General features: G+C 53.4%; 1 protein-coding gene across 1 annotated transcript in view; it reads right to left on the bottom strand.

The window, feature by feature from the left end:
• Window positions 1-7,158: 7,158 nt before the first annotated feature.
• The window catches only part of LAD1 (ladinin 1), a 29,824-nt gene continuing 22,752 nt past the window's right edge, over window positions 7,159-14,230 (bottom strand). The window contains exons 4-12 of the mRNA XM_012555221.1: window positions 13,906-14,052; window positions 11,566-12,523; window positions 10,960-11,064; window positions 9,889-9,932; window positions 8,572-8,644; window positions 8,320-8,457; window positions 7,881-7,967; window positions 7,525-7,599; window positions 7,159-7,164 (exon numbers count right to left, since the gene is read on the bottom strand). Of these exons, the coding sequence (XP_012410675.1) occupies window positions 7,159-7,164; window positions 7,525-7,599; window positions 7,881-7,967; window positions 8,320-8,457; window positions 8,572-8,644; window positions 9,889-9,932; window positions 10,960-11,064; window positions 11,566-12,523; window positions 13,906-14,052 (1,633 nt within the window). The remainder of the gene's footprint in view (window positions 7,165-7,524; window positions 7,600-7,880; window positions 7,968-8,319; window positions 8,458-8,571; window positions 8,645-9,888; window positions 9,933-10,959; window positions 11,065-11,565; window positions 12,524-13,905; window positions 14,053-14,230) is intronic.

Here is a 14,230-nt window from a genome sequence, read left to right as displayed (position 1 = left end):
CATTTTGAGCTACTCTGCTCACTGAGACAGGAACAATCTAGATTCCAAGTTGGCTGAGTGTGTTTGGACAAGTCTTTTTAATATCTCTGAACCTCACTTTCTGCTCTGTAATATGAAGTAAGCATACACATCGTGGCTACTCAGGGGTTTTTATGAGGATCAAATGGATGCAAATAATTTTTTGAAACCTGGAGAGCATTCAGCAAATGTCAGCTATTACTGTGCAAGTGTCATTACAGGAAGAGGTGGAAATAGCACATGGGTGTGAGACCAACCTCATTTTGAGTGTATGTGACCTTGGTAAGGTCACTAGACTTCCCTACACTTCAGCTCCCTCATCTGTGAAATGTAGATATTTCACCTCTTCTGTGGTGGCTGTGAGGATTAGAGCTGGTATAAAGAGCCTGGCACTGCACAGCTCCGTGCGGCATCATTCACATGGGTCAAAATGTGTGTGGCACCCCCTAAAGTGGTACGACATAACGGCTCTGCAACCTTCATGATGTTGTAGAGAGCGAAAGGGCAAGGTGATGAAAACAGGGCTAAAGAGTGGGGCTAAACTGAGGCTGGAGTAGGATCAGAAAGGTGGATGTGACCACCCTCAGCAAGGTTTCTCCTTTGCCCCCTACCTCCTGCCCCATTCCGGGTCCTGCCAGCGCTGCAGCCACCAACTTCTGACCCAAGCTGCAGGGTGAGGACAGCAGCACCATAGAGAACATTCTCATGCCCCCTCCCCTTCTCCCTGGTGGGTACATCCCACTAGAGTGTCTGAGAGCAGCCCCCAGGCACCCATCTGTAGACCATCATTGAGAGCCAGTGCTTGGTGGGGTGGAGTGATGTCCACCACAAAGCTGCCCCTTTTGAGGCAGAGGGGTTGCAAGGGAGCTGCAGCTCCTGGCTACCCCCTGGGTAAGGCCTCCTCAGATCCGACACCCACTGCAGCCTTGGCCTTGGGTTGGCTCCCTCTGCTGGAGGGAGGGTGAGGAGAAGTCCTGTTTCCATGGAGCTCTGGGCTAGTGGAGCCACTTTTTGGCCCCACCCAGATAAATGAGAAGGGGAGACGTCAAATATGTAAGGTGTCATGATGGGGGACCAAGGTCTCCTGTTGCTGAAGACAGATCCAAACCCCAGAGGGTTTCCAAATGGGGACGGAGGTCAAAGAGAACAGCCCCCTTACTCCAGGGTGGGTGAAGACTCTTGGGGCAGAACCCCAGGGGGGCAGCCAGAGCTAGTGGACTGAGAACTCGGGGGAACTGCTGCCTGAGCCCCTGGAGGAGCCTGCCACCCCAGGGAGGAGGGAGAGGCTTCTAGGGGAATTGTGCGTGGCCAGCCTGGGCCGTGTGGTCTCAGCTTCCTCAGGCCTCTCCTGCCCTGCCCTCCCACCAGCTCAGGGCCACTGGGTATGGGACTGGGGCTTAGAGGAAGAAACAGCAGCTTGGACCTTCCTCCCTGCTCCTGGGGCCACCACCCAACTCGTAAAATAGCATGCAGACCAGGAGAGGGCTTTCAATGAGAAGGTGCAGCCAAGCCAGTCACTCAAGGCAAGACCCAAGGAAGGGCCAGAAGCTGTGCTGGGGCTGGAGGCTCCAGAATGGCAGATGCTCAAGAACCTGGCCGGCAAGGTATGAGAATGTCCTAAGGCACCTTATCCTCACATCCAAGCCCTGGCTTGCTTCCCAGGGCTGTTTTCTAGCCTACCTCCCTCAGGGTCACCTTTCCTGGGGCACATACACTTATAAAGCAACAACAAGAGAGGGCAGAGAGAATACTGGCCTCGAGGCCAAGAGATCTGGGTTTGAAATCCAGTTTTTGCTATGTGGCCTTAGTTAAGTCACTGAATCTCTCTATATCTATAGATAGATAAAGACCAACACCAAACTATTGCCGTCGAGTCGATTCCAACTCATGACAACCCCAGATGTTACAGATTAGAACTGCTCCACAGGGTTTTCTTGGCTGCAGTCTTTATGAAAGCAGATCTCCAGGCCTTCCTTCAGTGGTGCTGCTGGGTGGGTTCGAACTGCCAAACTTTAGGTTAGTAGTCGAGCACAAACCGTTTGCACTACTCAGGGACTACCTAGCTATAAAACAGGTGAGCTTCAAGCTCCAGTCTTGTAGAAACAGTCTCCGAGCTTCTGAAGAACTCAGGCCCCATCCCTAAGCCCTAGTCTTCAGCATTCATCTGGGACTCCCTCTAAGCCTGCAGTTGTTAGCCCACCAGGAGACCTGGGGACAAGGGAGTGGGGAGTGGGAGTTGGGGGCAGGAGGGAGGGGGAAAGGGCAACACCATCTTCTCAGATTCCTGAGAGAAGGGAGACTTGCCCTGTGAGACATGGGTCAGAGGAGGAATTTGGAAGGTCAGGTGGCTTCCCAGCTGCACTAGGCTGGAGAATGTGCTTTGAAATTCCTCACACTCCAACCACCACCATCTCTAAAATATATCCTCAGCCTGCCCAGGAGGAGCTGAAAAGTCAAGAGAATCTTTCTCTCTACTACTCCCAGGCACAGAGCAAGATCTCTCCCTATGGGGTGGGCTGGGGTGGCTAGGGCAAGGGTCGCACTTGCCGGGACACCTAGGGCAGCTACGTTCAGGGTTAACCCTTTAATGCAAGTGAGCTAGGTTCACACTTTATGAAAGATGTCCCAGTAGGGGCCTTTCCACCATCTGCCTCTCATGCTCTTGCTCTGGGGAAGGGACTGGTGCTGGGTCACAGAGTCAAATGAAATTTAAATGTCAGCTTGGGGAAGCACTACTTCAATGCTGCCTACTTCAATGCTTCCAGAATGGTTCCCAAGTTCCTGGAGATGAGAATTTGATCACAAGCCTTACTCTGCTCTCTGGGGCTCAGAAAGGAAAGGAAAGGTTTAGGTGGCCCTTTGCCTAGAGGAAAGGAATTCAGACCAAGCAATTTGGGGATGTCCCTGCTGGTCAGAGGTTCGTAATATTTAGAAGCCTAGCAAATATCTGGTCCATTCAACAGATAAGGAAATTGAGGTCCAGGGGGAAGAAGTAATTTGCCCTCTTGGGCAGCATCTTTTGCGGCAGATCCAGGACTCAAGCCCAAGTCTCCACTTTCCAGCACAGGGTTCTTTCCTCTCTACGGCACTAATCTTGGTGTCCAATCTCTGTCACATCTTATCTAAAATTAATCTGCTTTCCCACCAAACCACCCAGGCCTTCTCTAGGAGAGAATGTGGACCACTATCAACCCCGATGTCCACTCAGGGTGGACACAGACAAACTCTGGGTAAGGGGCCCTCACATCTTCCCCTCCACTCTCTGCTCTCCCCGTTCCCACAGACAAGTGCCCAAGTCTTACCTCAGAACACGAGCTGCAGGGAGATCCAAGAGGTGTCTGCTCGGCCTGGGTGGGAACTGAACTAGGGCAGGGATGGAGAGGGCTTTAAGCAGGCAGGTGGGCTGGGGCCTCGTGAGTGAGCCCAGTGGTGGGAGGAATGTGCAGCAGGAGACATGGGAGTGTGGCGGCGGGGAGTGGGGGGTGTTGACTGCTATTTTGGCAGGTGCCAGGGACAGGGCTAAAGGAACATGTACCCCATGCCATATAAGCCTATGTGGTTGTCCAGCTGCTCAGATAAGCTATTTAAAGCTGCTCAGATATGCGGGGAACAGGGGAGGGAGCATGTAACACAAACCAGCTGTCCCTCTTGAGAATCCTGATAAAGCAGATGCCAGCGACCCAGGACAGGGAGGGCACCCTGGGAGCAGGGTTGGGAGGCAGAAGGCAACCTCCAAGACTCTTCATGAATCTCTGGGCCAAGGTTCTGGTGGGCAGAGGATAAGGGTTTATCTGCAGCTCCACTTGAATGAACTGTGGGTGAAGATGTCCTCCAGGCCACTGGCTGCTCAAGCTTTGCTTCTGCTGGGTTGGGCAGCCTTGGGCAGGTAGCAAGTTCTGTGGGACTCAGTGATGACATCTGCAAAGTGGGTCTTCTCTGTGACCCCAAAACCATGGGACAAGCCCCTGTCCAAGGGAATAGACTTAAACCACTATCAGTGGTCAGATACAAAGCAGAACTTATAACTGAAAAAGGTGGTTCAATTTGCAGACTGCTGGGTTGTGTGGGGGATAGTGAGGGCTATGGAAGCTTATTCCTCAAGGGCTTTAAAATCAAGTGATACAGGTCCATGATTGTGTAAACTTCTTCTGGTCAGGGCCCAGGGTTTTTGTGGGAGGATGTCTATGGCCCTGTGATGGTTAATTTTATGTGTCAACTTGACTGGGCTATGGTGCCCATTTGTTTGGTCAAACACTAGTCTAGACATTGCTGTGAAGGTTATTTTGTAGATGGGATTAACTTTACAGTTGACTCTAAGTAAGGCAGGTTACCATTGTGAGTGGGTCTCATCCAACCAGTTGAAGGTCTTAGAGTAAAAACTGAGGTTTCCCAAAGAAGGAATTTTGCCTCAAACCTGTAATGTAGAAACTGCCAGAGTTTCCAGCATGCCACCTGCCCTATGGATTTCCAACTTGCCAGCCCCCATGATCATGGGAAATCAATCTCTCTCTGTCTCATACACACACACACACACGTTGTTGTTAGGTGCCATTGAGTCAGTTCCGACTGATAGTGACCATATGTACAAGAGAACAAAACACTGCCCTGGGCTGCACCATCATGATCATTATGTTTGAGCCCATTGTTGCAGCCACTGTGTCAATCCATCTCATTGACGATCTACCTCTCTTTCATTGACCTTCTACTTTACCAAGCATGATATCCTTGTCCAAGGACTGGTCCTTCCTGATAACATGTCCAAAGAACACGAGATGAAGTTTTGCCATCCATCATATATATATATATATATATATATATATCACCACCACCAGCTGCCATCAAGTCAATTCCAACTCATGGCAACCCCACATGTGTCTGAGTAGAACTGTGCTCCAGAGTTTTCAATGGCTAAATTTTCAGAAGTAGGTAGCTAGGACTTTCTTCTGAGGCACCTCTGGGTGGACTTGAACCTCCAACCTTTCATGTAGCAGCTGAGCGTGTTAACTGTTTGCACCACCCAGAGACTCCTATCTCTCCAGATAGATTTCCTATTGGATCTGTTTCTCTGGAGAACCCTAATAGGCCCCAACCCCAGCACACTGTAGGGCTCAAATACATGACAAAAATGAGAGTGAGGGAGCTGAAATGATCTCGGGCATGCATTCATTGCCTTGTTTATTAGCTGCCTCCCTGACTGAAACGATGGCAGGGTCCTCGTGTGTTGGATGCATGAATACAAGGGAGAGACTCTGTCTAGCAGCCTGCCCTCAATGGGCACCCCAGGGACGGCATGTGCAGGCACGAAGGTTCCACCCCCACCAAGACAGCAGTTGCTGGAATAGCCCCAGACATCCAGGAACAAGCCAGCCCCTGGTATCCCTCTAGGGCTCCCTGAGGAAGGCTTCCAGGAGCCCCTCCTGAAGAGAAGTCTGTGTGGGGACAGTTTGCCCTACTGGCTTTCAGAAGAGTTGCTCTGCCAGGGAAACATTTCAAATTCTAGAACATGAGAGATCAAAGGTCCTTAGAGGTCATCTGGTTGAACCCTAGGGCTGGGAGAAGGGCCCTGAGTTTCTGGCAGGGCCAGAGCAGAAGTTCAGGTCTCTGGAGTTTCTGGCCGGTGCCCATCCACACCTCTGCCCCACCTCGGGCTTTGTCCTCAAACTCTTAACTATAGTGGTGGAGTGTTTGCAAAAGCTCTAGCCCTGGTGGGGGGCGGAGGGCACTAGGGCAGGGCCTCCAGGCACAATGCAGGCACGGGGGCCAGCTACAGGAGGCTCACTGGCTAGAGGTGGGCAAGCCTGGGGGCTCCGGGCTGCTTCTAGGGACCAGGGAGGTCTACACAGATGGGGGCTCTTGGGCCTTATGTCCCCTGGACCATGGGATCCAGGACAGGAGTCCTTAGCCTGAATCACAGGGCTGGGGTAAGGCTGGCTGCCCTGGCTGGCTGCTTCTGGCCAACAAGCTTGGGGACCTGGTGATGCCCTTCAGAGCTGTGCTGTCAGATTCCCTGGAGTCCCCCAGGCATTGGAGAGGTGGGAGGGAGGCAGGGCTCTGAACCTACTCCCAACCCTACCTGCTTCTGGGTAAAACCAGAGCAGTCAGTCAGGAATAAGCATTCTAATTAAAAGAAAAAACAAAAGGTTTTTAACTACAGCATTAAAGGGTTTGGACAGGGCATCAGACTGGCTTCTTTAGTTTGGTTTGGCCTAGATTCTCAGGTGCCTCAGCATTCTCCAAGCTCACATGGACCAGGATGTTGGGGGGATGGAAGACTGGACTTGGAGAGAGTGAGGGGCGGTGGCAGCTGACTTGGCACTGTATCTGGAAGTTCGGGCCCCTCAAGTTGCCAAGCCCACTTTAGCATGAGAAGAGGGAGAGTAGGAAACTGACTGCCCACCCAGCCAAGACACAAACCCACCCCTTCACACACAGGATGATTCCCATTAGAAAGCAAAGCCTCCAGGAAGGAGTCTATTTCTAAGGTATCATCAGTCATTTATACCTGAGAGTGAATGAGTTTATCAGATCCTTCCTGAGAACGTGTTTTCCAGAGAGGGCCACGGGGAGCATATAAAGGCACTGGGCTCCTGACCAAGGCAGCAGGTCAGGGAAGCGAGAGGAAGACAAAGCAGGGAGATGGAACACGTGGAAGAGGTACTGCACCTCTTTCACAATCTGGCCTCAGCAGGCTGGGAGCAGGGCCAGCATGGGGGCCTCAGTAAGGGAGAGACATTATAGGCACCTGCTGGGGGCAGATGAAGCAGGTAATCCTAGAGTTCCTGAAAGATGGCCCTACCCTGATCCTCGAGGTGAGCAAGAAGGAGGGGACACCTCTGGACAGGACATTGAGGCCCATAGTGCTGATGTGTGTCAGTGCTGTGCCCTGGGCTGACACTGGGTCCTGGCCTGGCAGCCCCAAGGATAGGCTGTGCCTGCAGTGGGACAAGAAGGTGCCCGGGCAGACCCGCCCCCAGAGGCTGGTGGGAGGGAGCTGGCTGAGTCTCCCCGACATTCCTGGCCCCAGAGGCCCTGGCCAGACAGGTGTAGAGGCAGAAAGGTAGGGAGCAGGGGCAATGAGAGGCAGGGCTGCTGCTGCAGGAGGCAGGGCTGGCATGAGGGCATCCATCTTGGCAGGGCTCGTCACACCTGTAGGAAAAAGGCGTATCAGAACAGGGAAGGGGGTTCCTAGAGCTGGGAGGGGAAGGAGGTCTCCGAACAGGAAGGCATCCCTTTTCTTAAGACCTACACTCAGGCTGGGCCAGACCCAAGGTCTGCTGGTTTGCAGAGCTGTGGGGAAGCAGAGCCAGCTGAGGGATTCAAGCAGGTGTTCTCCATGTTGGGTCAGGCCAGAGAGAGCAGAACAGGACCAGGGGGCATTCTGGGTCACTGAACTGTGTGATTGTCCCAACTACTGTGTGCATGCAGGTGGGTGTGCAAAGTCTCCCAGCGCCACCCCAGCCAACCACAGCCTTCTCCCCCAGGGCCAAGCCTGCCTGCTCCCCTCACCTCAGCATCCAGGGGGGTGTTTGACTTCTTTCTCCACTGGGTCCTTTTGGTGGCAGCCAACTCTTTCTGCACCTCCTGAATGGGAGCACCAGGGTGGACACCAGGTACTAAGTCAGGGCTGTGAAGGGGCTCAGGGTCCCCCAGGCTCCCTTCCCCTGCCTGGGACATTCTCCTTCTTCCTGGAAGGGTGAAGGGCCCCAGGCCCTCTCCTCTCTGCTGCCTTCTGACCCACGGTTCCATCCACATCCCTCCCCATCTCCACTGTCTCCACTCCTGGAATGATGCAATTGTTCTCTGGACCGGACCATTCCACCATTAAAAGGCCCACAGTGAGACATCAGTGAGGGACAAGTTACCTGGGGGTCCTGGTCTCCAGACTCCTGGGTCCTGCTGATCCACAGGTTGAGCCTTGATGTTACAACCCCTGAAAACCTCAAGTTCTCCTAAAAAGAAAGGCTTCCATCTCAGAGTTTGGGGCTGCTAGCAACAGCCAGGGGATTTTCAAAGGCCCTGGAACAGGGATAGGACTCTACCTCTTTCCCATATACATCCAGCACATGCCATATACATCTGGGACAGCCCCCCCCACCCCTTCCCTTAGGGGGTTATAGACACAACAAAGACAACTTGGGCTCAGGAACCATGAGTGGCAACTCAAGTCAATGGCAGGGCCTGCCAATGTCGACTGACATATGAAAATACAGAGTTTTCTACTTTGTCGTGGCCAGGGTTCGGGGTTTGGAGATCTCAGGCATGATCAGCCTGCAGACCCCTGGCTGGACCTGAGCCCCTCACCTTCCGGCTAGAGGCTGGTTCTACTCGACTCTGGTTGGCCAGCTCCTTCTCAAAGAGGTGGCGCTTGCCTGCTACACCCACAGGAGCCACAAAGAACTCTGTGCGGGAGGCGGCTGGAGACTTCACTGATTCTGATCTCTGGGAAGAGAACAAACCAATGAGCTGTGCAAGTGAAGTACACAGGACTCTGCCCACCAGACTCGTCAGGTGTCATCGGTTCCTCTGGAAGAGGCACCCCCCCAACACACACACCTGTATCGCTGTGTGGTATCTCTCCAGCTTCTCTCCTAATTTGGCTGTGCTAGCTGGGAGCCGCATGCTGGCACTGCAGGGAGGGAAGACAGACAAGATAAGCCTGATGAGGACCTCACCCCCAAAGAGACCAGGCCTGCCCCAGAGCCTAAGGAGTAGCGTCCACCTCACCCCAGCATTTTGGCAAAGAGAACATGGCCTCCAGTAGAGCTACTCTGTGATGACTTGGCCAAGGTGAAGATCTACAGACGCCCGTGATTTTCTTCACATCCCATCGGTGGGACATCCTCAGTATGAGACATCCTCCATTCCTCCCTCACTTCCCTTCCCCTCCCACATCCATCACCACAGCCTGTCATTTCTACCTCAAAAGTGTCTCCTACATCTGGCCCTTCATCTTCCCTCCACTACCGTCCCTCCTACCCACTTTCCCTGCCCACCTCCCTGAGCTCTCCTCCCCACTGCCACCAGACTGCATCTACCCAACAAATCCGATCCTGTCCTTCTGGCTCCAACCTCTCAGGCCACAGATCAAACTCCTTGGCACAGCATACAAGGCTCTCATGACCTGGCCCTGCCTCCCTTTCCAAAGGCCATCTTTGGCAGCTACTACTGAGCTCCAAGTCCTTCCTTTTTATTCCTGTCCATGCACCTCCCTGCTGGGTGGCTCTTGCTTATTTGATGGTCTGATTCTTTCCTGAGGCTGTGAGTCTCTGGAGGGCAGCAACTGTGTCTTATTCATCTTTGTACTCCCTGCACCCCATCCCAGGACCTCGGTAAATGTTTAAAGGGCAGATGGATACAGCATGGGTGGATGAAATTCCTTACACATAAGTCCAACTGCTTTTCAGGTCCTATTTCTTTTTTTTCTTTTCAAAGCATAGTCCTTATCAACATGAGGAGACATGGGGGTGCTTGTTAAACCTGCATATTCCCAGGCCCCCCACACCAGGCCTGCTGAAGCAGGACTTCCCCTTCCTTGCACTGTTCACAGCCTCCTTCCTGAAAAGCCCTCCTTTTCCTCCCCACCCCTACATCCCAAGATTAAACCCTCCTCCAGCTTCAGAGCGCTGCCCGAGTCCTGCCTCCTCCAGGAAGCCCTCCCGGATCCCTTCCTGCTCCATCTCATCTGGCCGCAGTCCCTCATGTAATTCCAGTTTGCCTGCCAGATCCAGGGCCCCCAACAAGGATCATGCCTTCCACTCAGGTGCCCTATGGCACAGCCTGACACATGGAGGGCAGGGGGCAGATGCTCAGTAAATGCAGTCTGAACGTGAACAAACTGAAGAGAGCCAGAGCCTCCTCCCGGCCCCTGACCTGCGGGTTAATGTTGTTTCCGAGTTGTCCTTCCTAGGGCTCATCTGAAATGAGAAGGAAAGGCGTTGGTGAGTGGGAGCTCCCGGGAGGCCAGCTGCCCCCCCCCCATGTAAGGGGGACAGCTCTTAGAACACTTCCTCCCTTTCGACCCCTACCCAAAGAAATATGTAGCCAAACTGCTTGTCTGGGAAACACCTGGCCTCTCCTTGGGCTCCCCCAGCCCTTCTCAGGGTACCTGTAACCACCTGTGTTCCTGTCTGCCTCCCCACTGCCCAAAAGCCCTCAGGCAGGGACTGGGCACCAGTCAGCATCAGGCCTCCAGTCTCCTCCCCAGGACCTGGCACACATTAGGGGCACAGCACACAGTCAGCCAAATGAATGAATGAAATGACTCAGTGAACAAAGGAACTAAGAATAAATACTGTAAGAAGGCAAGATGAGATCCCTCCTCAATCCATATAATTTATACGATTGGGGCAGCGGCAGAGCAGAGAGCACAAGGAGAGCCCTGCTGCCCTCTGCCCCTGCCCTTCCCTCCTGGGCAAGCCTCCTGAGTGAGGACAGAAACTGAGAAGGCAGGAGCGGGATTCCCACAGCCCAGCGCTGTCACTGCAGGGCCTCCTCCCTGCAGTTCTGGCCTTCCCCACTAGGTGGGGCTGCTCATGCTTGTTCACACCCACCTTCTGGGTAATTAACCTGTTCTCTTTTATTTAATCCAACCTTTTCTGTTCTCGGAAACCCTGGTGGCACAGTTAGTGGTTAAGAGTTTGGCTACTAACCAAAAAGGTGGGCAGTTTGAATCCACCAGCCGCTCCTTGGAAACATTATGGGGCAGTCCTACTCTGTCCTATAGGGTCACTATGAGTTGGATCGACTTGACGGCAACGGGCTTGGGTTTTTTTGTTTTTTTTTTTTCTGTTGTTGGACACTCGTGAGAATCCAAAGAACCTCTCTGTCAAGAAGAGCTTCCTTATATCTGACCTAAGACCCGTATGCCATAATGGATGCTGATTTCCTTGGCTTGCCTTCCAATGGATTAGAAAGACAAGGTTGCCCTGCCTGGGCTCTCACCCGAAAGGATATGGTCCTGGAGCTGGAGCGTTTGAGGGAGCTGCTGTAGGAGACCTGGGTGGGCGAGGCTGTGTCTGCTTCTTCCTCTTTGCTGGGGATCTTCACCTGGATGGAGCAGGGGGAGCGTCAAACTGGAGGTTTGGGGCCCTACCAGGCCCCATGGCCTGGCTCATCCTAGGAACTACAGGAGGAAGGGTGAGGGAACTTTCACTCCTGCCTCCTGCCCTTTTGTGTCTGCTCTGGGGGTGGGGACACAGTCCTGTGGGGCCAGGCTACCAGGCAGCACTTTCCAGGGGAGCTTCTGGACGGATCCAAGGGTTCCCAAGAGTGTGCTGGGGTTCTGGAGTTCAGGCCCTGAATGCAGATGTAGCACTAGGTACCCGGTACTCTCTGCCACACACCGGATGCCCCTTTCGGCTGCCAGCAGCTACCTCAGCGTCCCCTATTCTGACAGTGGCGGGAAGCAGAAAGGAAGAGAAGAAACTGCTAAGGTCGGCCTGAAGGTAGGAGGTGCACAGGGAGCCAGAGACCACCTGCGCAGGGCTAGAGGGGAGGGCTGGCCAGGGAGAGGGGTTTGAGGGTGGAAGAGACAGGAGGACTGCCAACCTGGAGTGTGAAGGGCGGGAAGCGGGAAGCCGCAGTTGGAGAGCCTGGCTCTCCCTGCTCTCTTGGCTCTGCAGAGGGACAGGGGCTCTTCTCAGGGAGGGCCCTTCTTCTTTGCTCCTTAGTGGTGGGCTGGGCCCCGCTAGGGGCCAGCTGCTCCCGGGCCTGGGGCTGCTCAGAGGCTGCTGCCCTCTTGAGGGTCAGCTTTGTCTCTGCGGTCGGGGTCTTCTCTGAGACCACCATCTTCTCAAAGATGGATGCTTTCTCAGACACCAGTCTCCTTTCCGAGCTTGACGATTTCTGTGGGGTCAACTCCGACACACTTGTTTTTTCTGGAACTGATTTCTTCTCTGAGATGGATCTTTTCTCTGAGACTGTTATCTTCTCTGACACTGAGGTTTTCTCTGGAACGGGCGTCTTCTCTGAGACACTTGTGCTTTCTGGAACCACTCTCCTTTCTGAGATGGATCTTTTCTCCGAGACTCTTGTCTTTTCTGACACTGGTATATTCTCAGGGATGGGCACCTCCTCGGAGATGGATCTTTTCTCTGAGACTGATCTCTTCTCGAATGCTAACGTCTTCTCTGGAATGCAGGTTTTCTCTGAGACTGTGGCCTTCTCTGGATCCAGGACCTTCCCCTCTCCTGGCTCTCTGCCCACCAAGCTCTCCTCATCCCTGGCCCAGGGATATCGCTGCTCGTGGCTCAGTCTCCGGCGAGGCGGGGTGTCCAATTCCTTCTGGGGCGTTGGAGGTTGCTGCCTGGGCTGCCCAGTGCCCAGGCTGTCCCTGCCCTCCTCGGACTTCAGCCTCTCCCGGATGGGAGCCTCTGCAGCCTCCACCACCTGCCGCCTCTGCTGCCGCTCCTGCCGCGTCCTGAGGATGGCCTGGAAGTCCTCATCCTCGTCTCTGGAGGCTTGGGGCAGTGCTGTCGGGGCCTCTGCTTCCTCCACACTCAGCAGTCTGAGTCAAGAGAGTGGGAGATAGAATCAGAGGATATCAGAGGTGGGAGGGACCCTGGGGTGTACCTGACTCAATGGAGATACCTTCAGATTCACCAGGGAGGGGGTGAGGAAGTAGAGCCCTGGATCCCTTTTATCTGCTCTACATATTGGACTTCCAAGATGGTATTTGAACAAAACACTCCATGTGTTTAAAAAATGTTTCTAAGCCTCTGTATGGTCTAATCATTCCATGTTCAGACTCAATTTAAAAAAAAAAAAAAACAAACACTGATTGAGCACTTACTTTTTTCCGTGCCAGACCCTGTGTGGACATTGTGGGGTCAAAGGAATAAGCACAATCTCTGCCCTTTAGAGCTTGGATCGAGATCAGAGAGGTTCAGGGATTTGTCAAAGCTCACACAGCTAATTAGTGGTGTAGCTGAGAGTAAAACCCAATGTACCATCATCCAGCACCTCTGTCAATCATGTGTGTGCAGCCAGGCCTAGGTGAGAGCCAGAGGAATTGGTGCAACCCAGGACTTAGATCCTATTCTCTCAAGGGGACCCAAGGAAACAAGAGCAACATGAGAGGGTTGTCCAAACCCCACAGATTATTTTCCTTCCTCACGACCCTTTTATCCCTCCCTTTACTTCTGCAGAGGAAAGAGAACTAATTGGGAATTTACAGACATGGGGTGTGATTTCAGGCATTTTATCTGTCTGAGCCTCTGTTTCCACATCTGCAAATTGGGCTTGTTAGGGGGATGAAGTGAGACTCATCCCATGACACTGTGCAGCACAGTCCTGGCACGTAGGTGGCATTCAGTAAATTCCAAGCCTTTTGCTTCCTTTCCCTCCTAACCCTAAAGTCTAGATGGCAAGACTAGCCTCCTTCCCCTCAGAAGCTAGTTACGGAGCGGAGCGGAGCGTTAGGGTCAGAATGAGGCAGCCTGGTTTATGCAAACAGTTGAGCTACAGAGCCTGACAGATCTGGATGCAAATCCTGGCCCTGCCACTCTTCAGCCATATGATCTCAGCAAGTCACCTAAGTACCCTCCGACCCAGTTACTCCATCTCTAAAATGGGCAAATAATACCTCTCTCTCAGGGATACTGTGAGGATTTAGTGAGCTATGTCCATAAAATGTCCAGAAAAGTGCAGTTCAAGGTGGGGCTCAACACACAGTAGCAACTGTAATGAAACGGTGGGATCTGGCAGGGCTGAGGAGGGCTCTGGGGAAGTTGAGGAACTGGAATTTCATCTTCCCAGGCTTCAGCCTCATTCCCAGGGCCTCAATACCATGGGCAGGTCAAATGGTTAGGCTTGGTGTATCAGGGCAGCTGAGCCAATCCCCATCACCTGAGACAGGGAAACACCCTCCCCCCAACCCAATCAAAGCACCTCTCCGCAAGGGGCTGGCCTCCGTTCTGGGTGAGCCCAGGAGCCTCGTTGTCGGTGGTGGTGGAGCTCAGGTTGCGTTGCCTCCGCCGGCGCTCCCGCTCCTGCTCCTCCTCGTCCTCTAGAGTTCGCTGCCTGGCCAGGCTGGGGAGGGAGGGACATCAGTGCAGCCCAGGGGAGACCGAGCTTCCCAAGCAGGGCTTCTGTGGGGCTGGGAGAACAGACAAAATGCTCCCTAGGCCAGCTCTATCCAATAACAGCTATTGAGCACCTGAAATGGTTAGTGTGAATTGAGACCTGCCCGCGCAGTGGTTAAGAGCTCGGCTGC

This window comes from Trichechus manatus, unplaced genomic scaffold (genome assembly GCF_000243295.1).
Source record: "Trichechus manatus latirostris isolate Lorelei unplaced genomic scaffold, TriManLat1.0 scaffold00035, whole genome shotgun sequence".
In the NCBI taxonomy this organism is placed as follows: domain Eukaryota; kingdom Metazoa; phylum Chordata; class Mammalia; order Sirenia; family Trichechidae; genus Trichechus; species Trichechus manatus.
The sequence above is the reverse complement of the archived record's forward strand: the minus strand, read 5'-3'. Positions and strand labels throughout refer to the sequence as shown.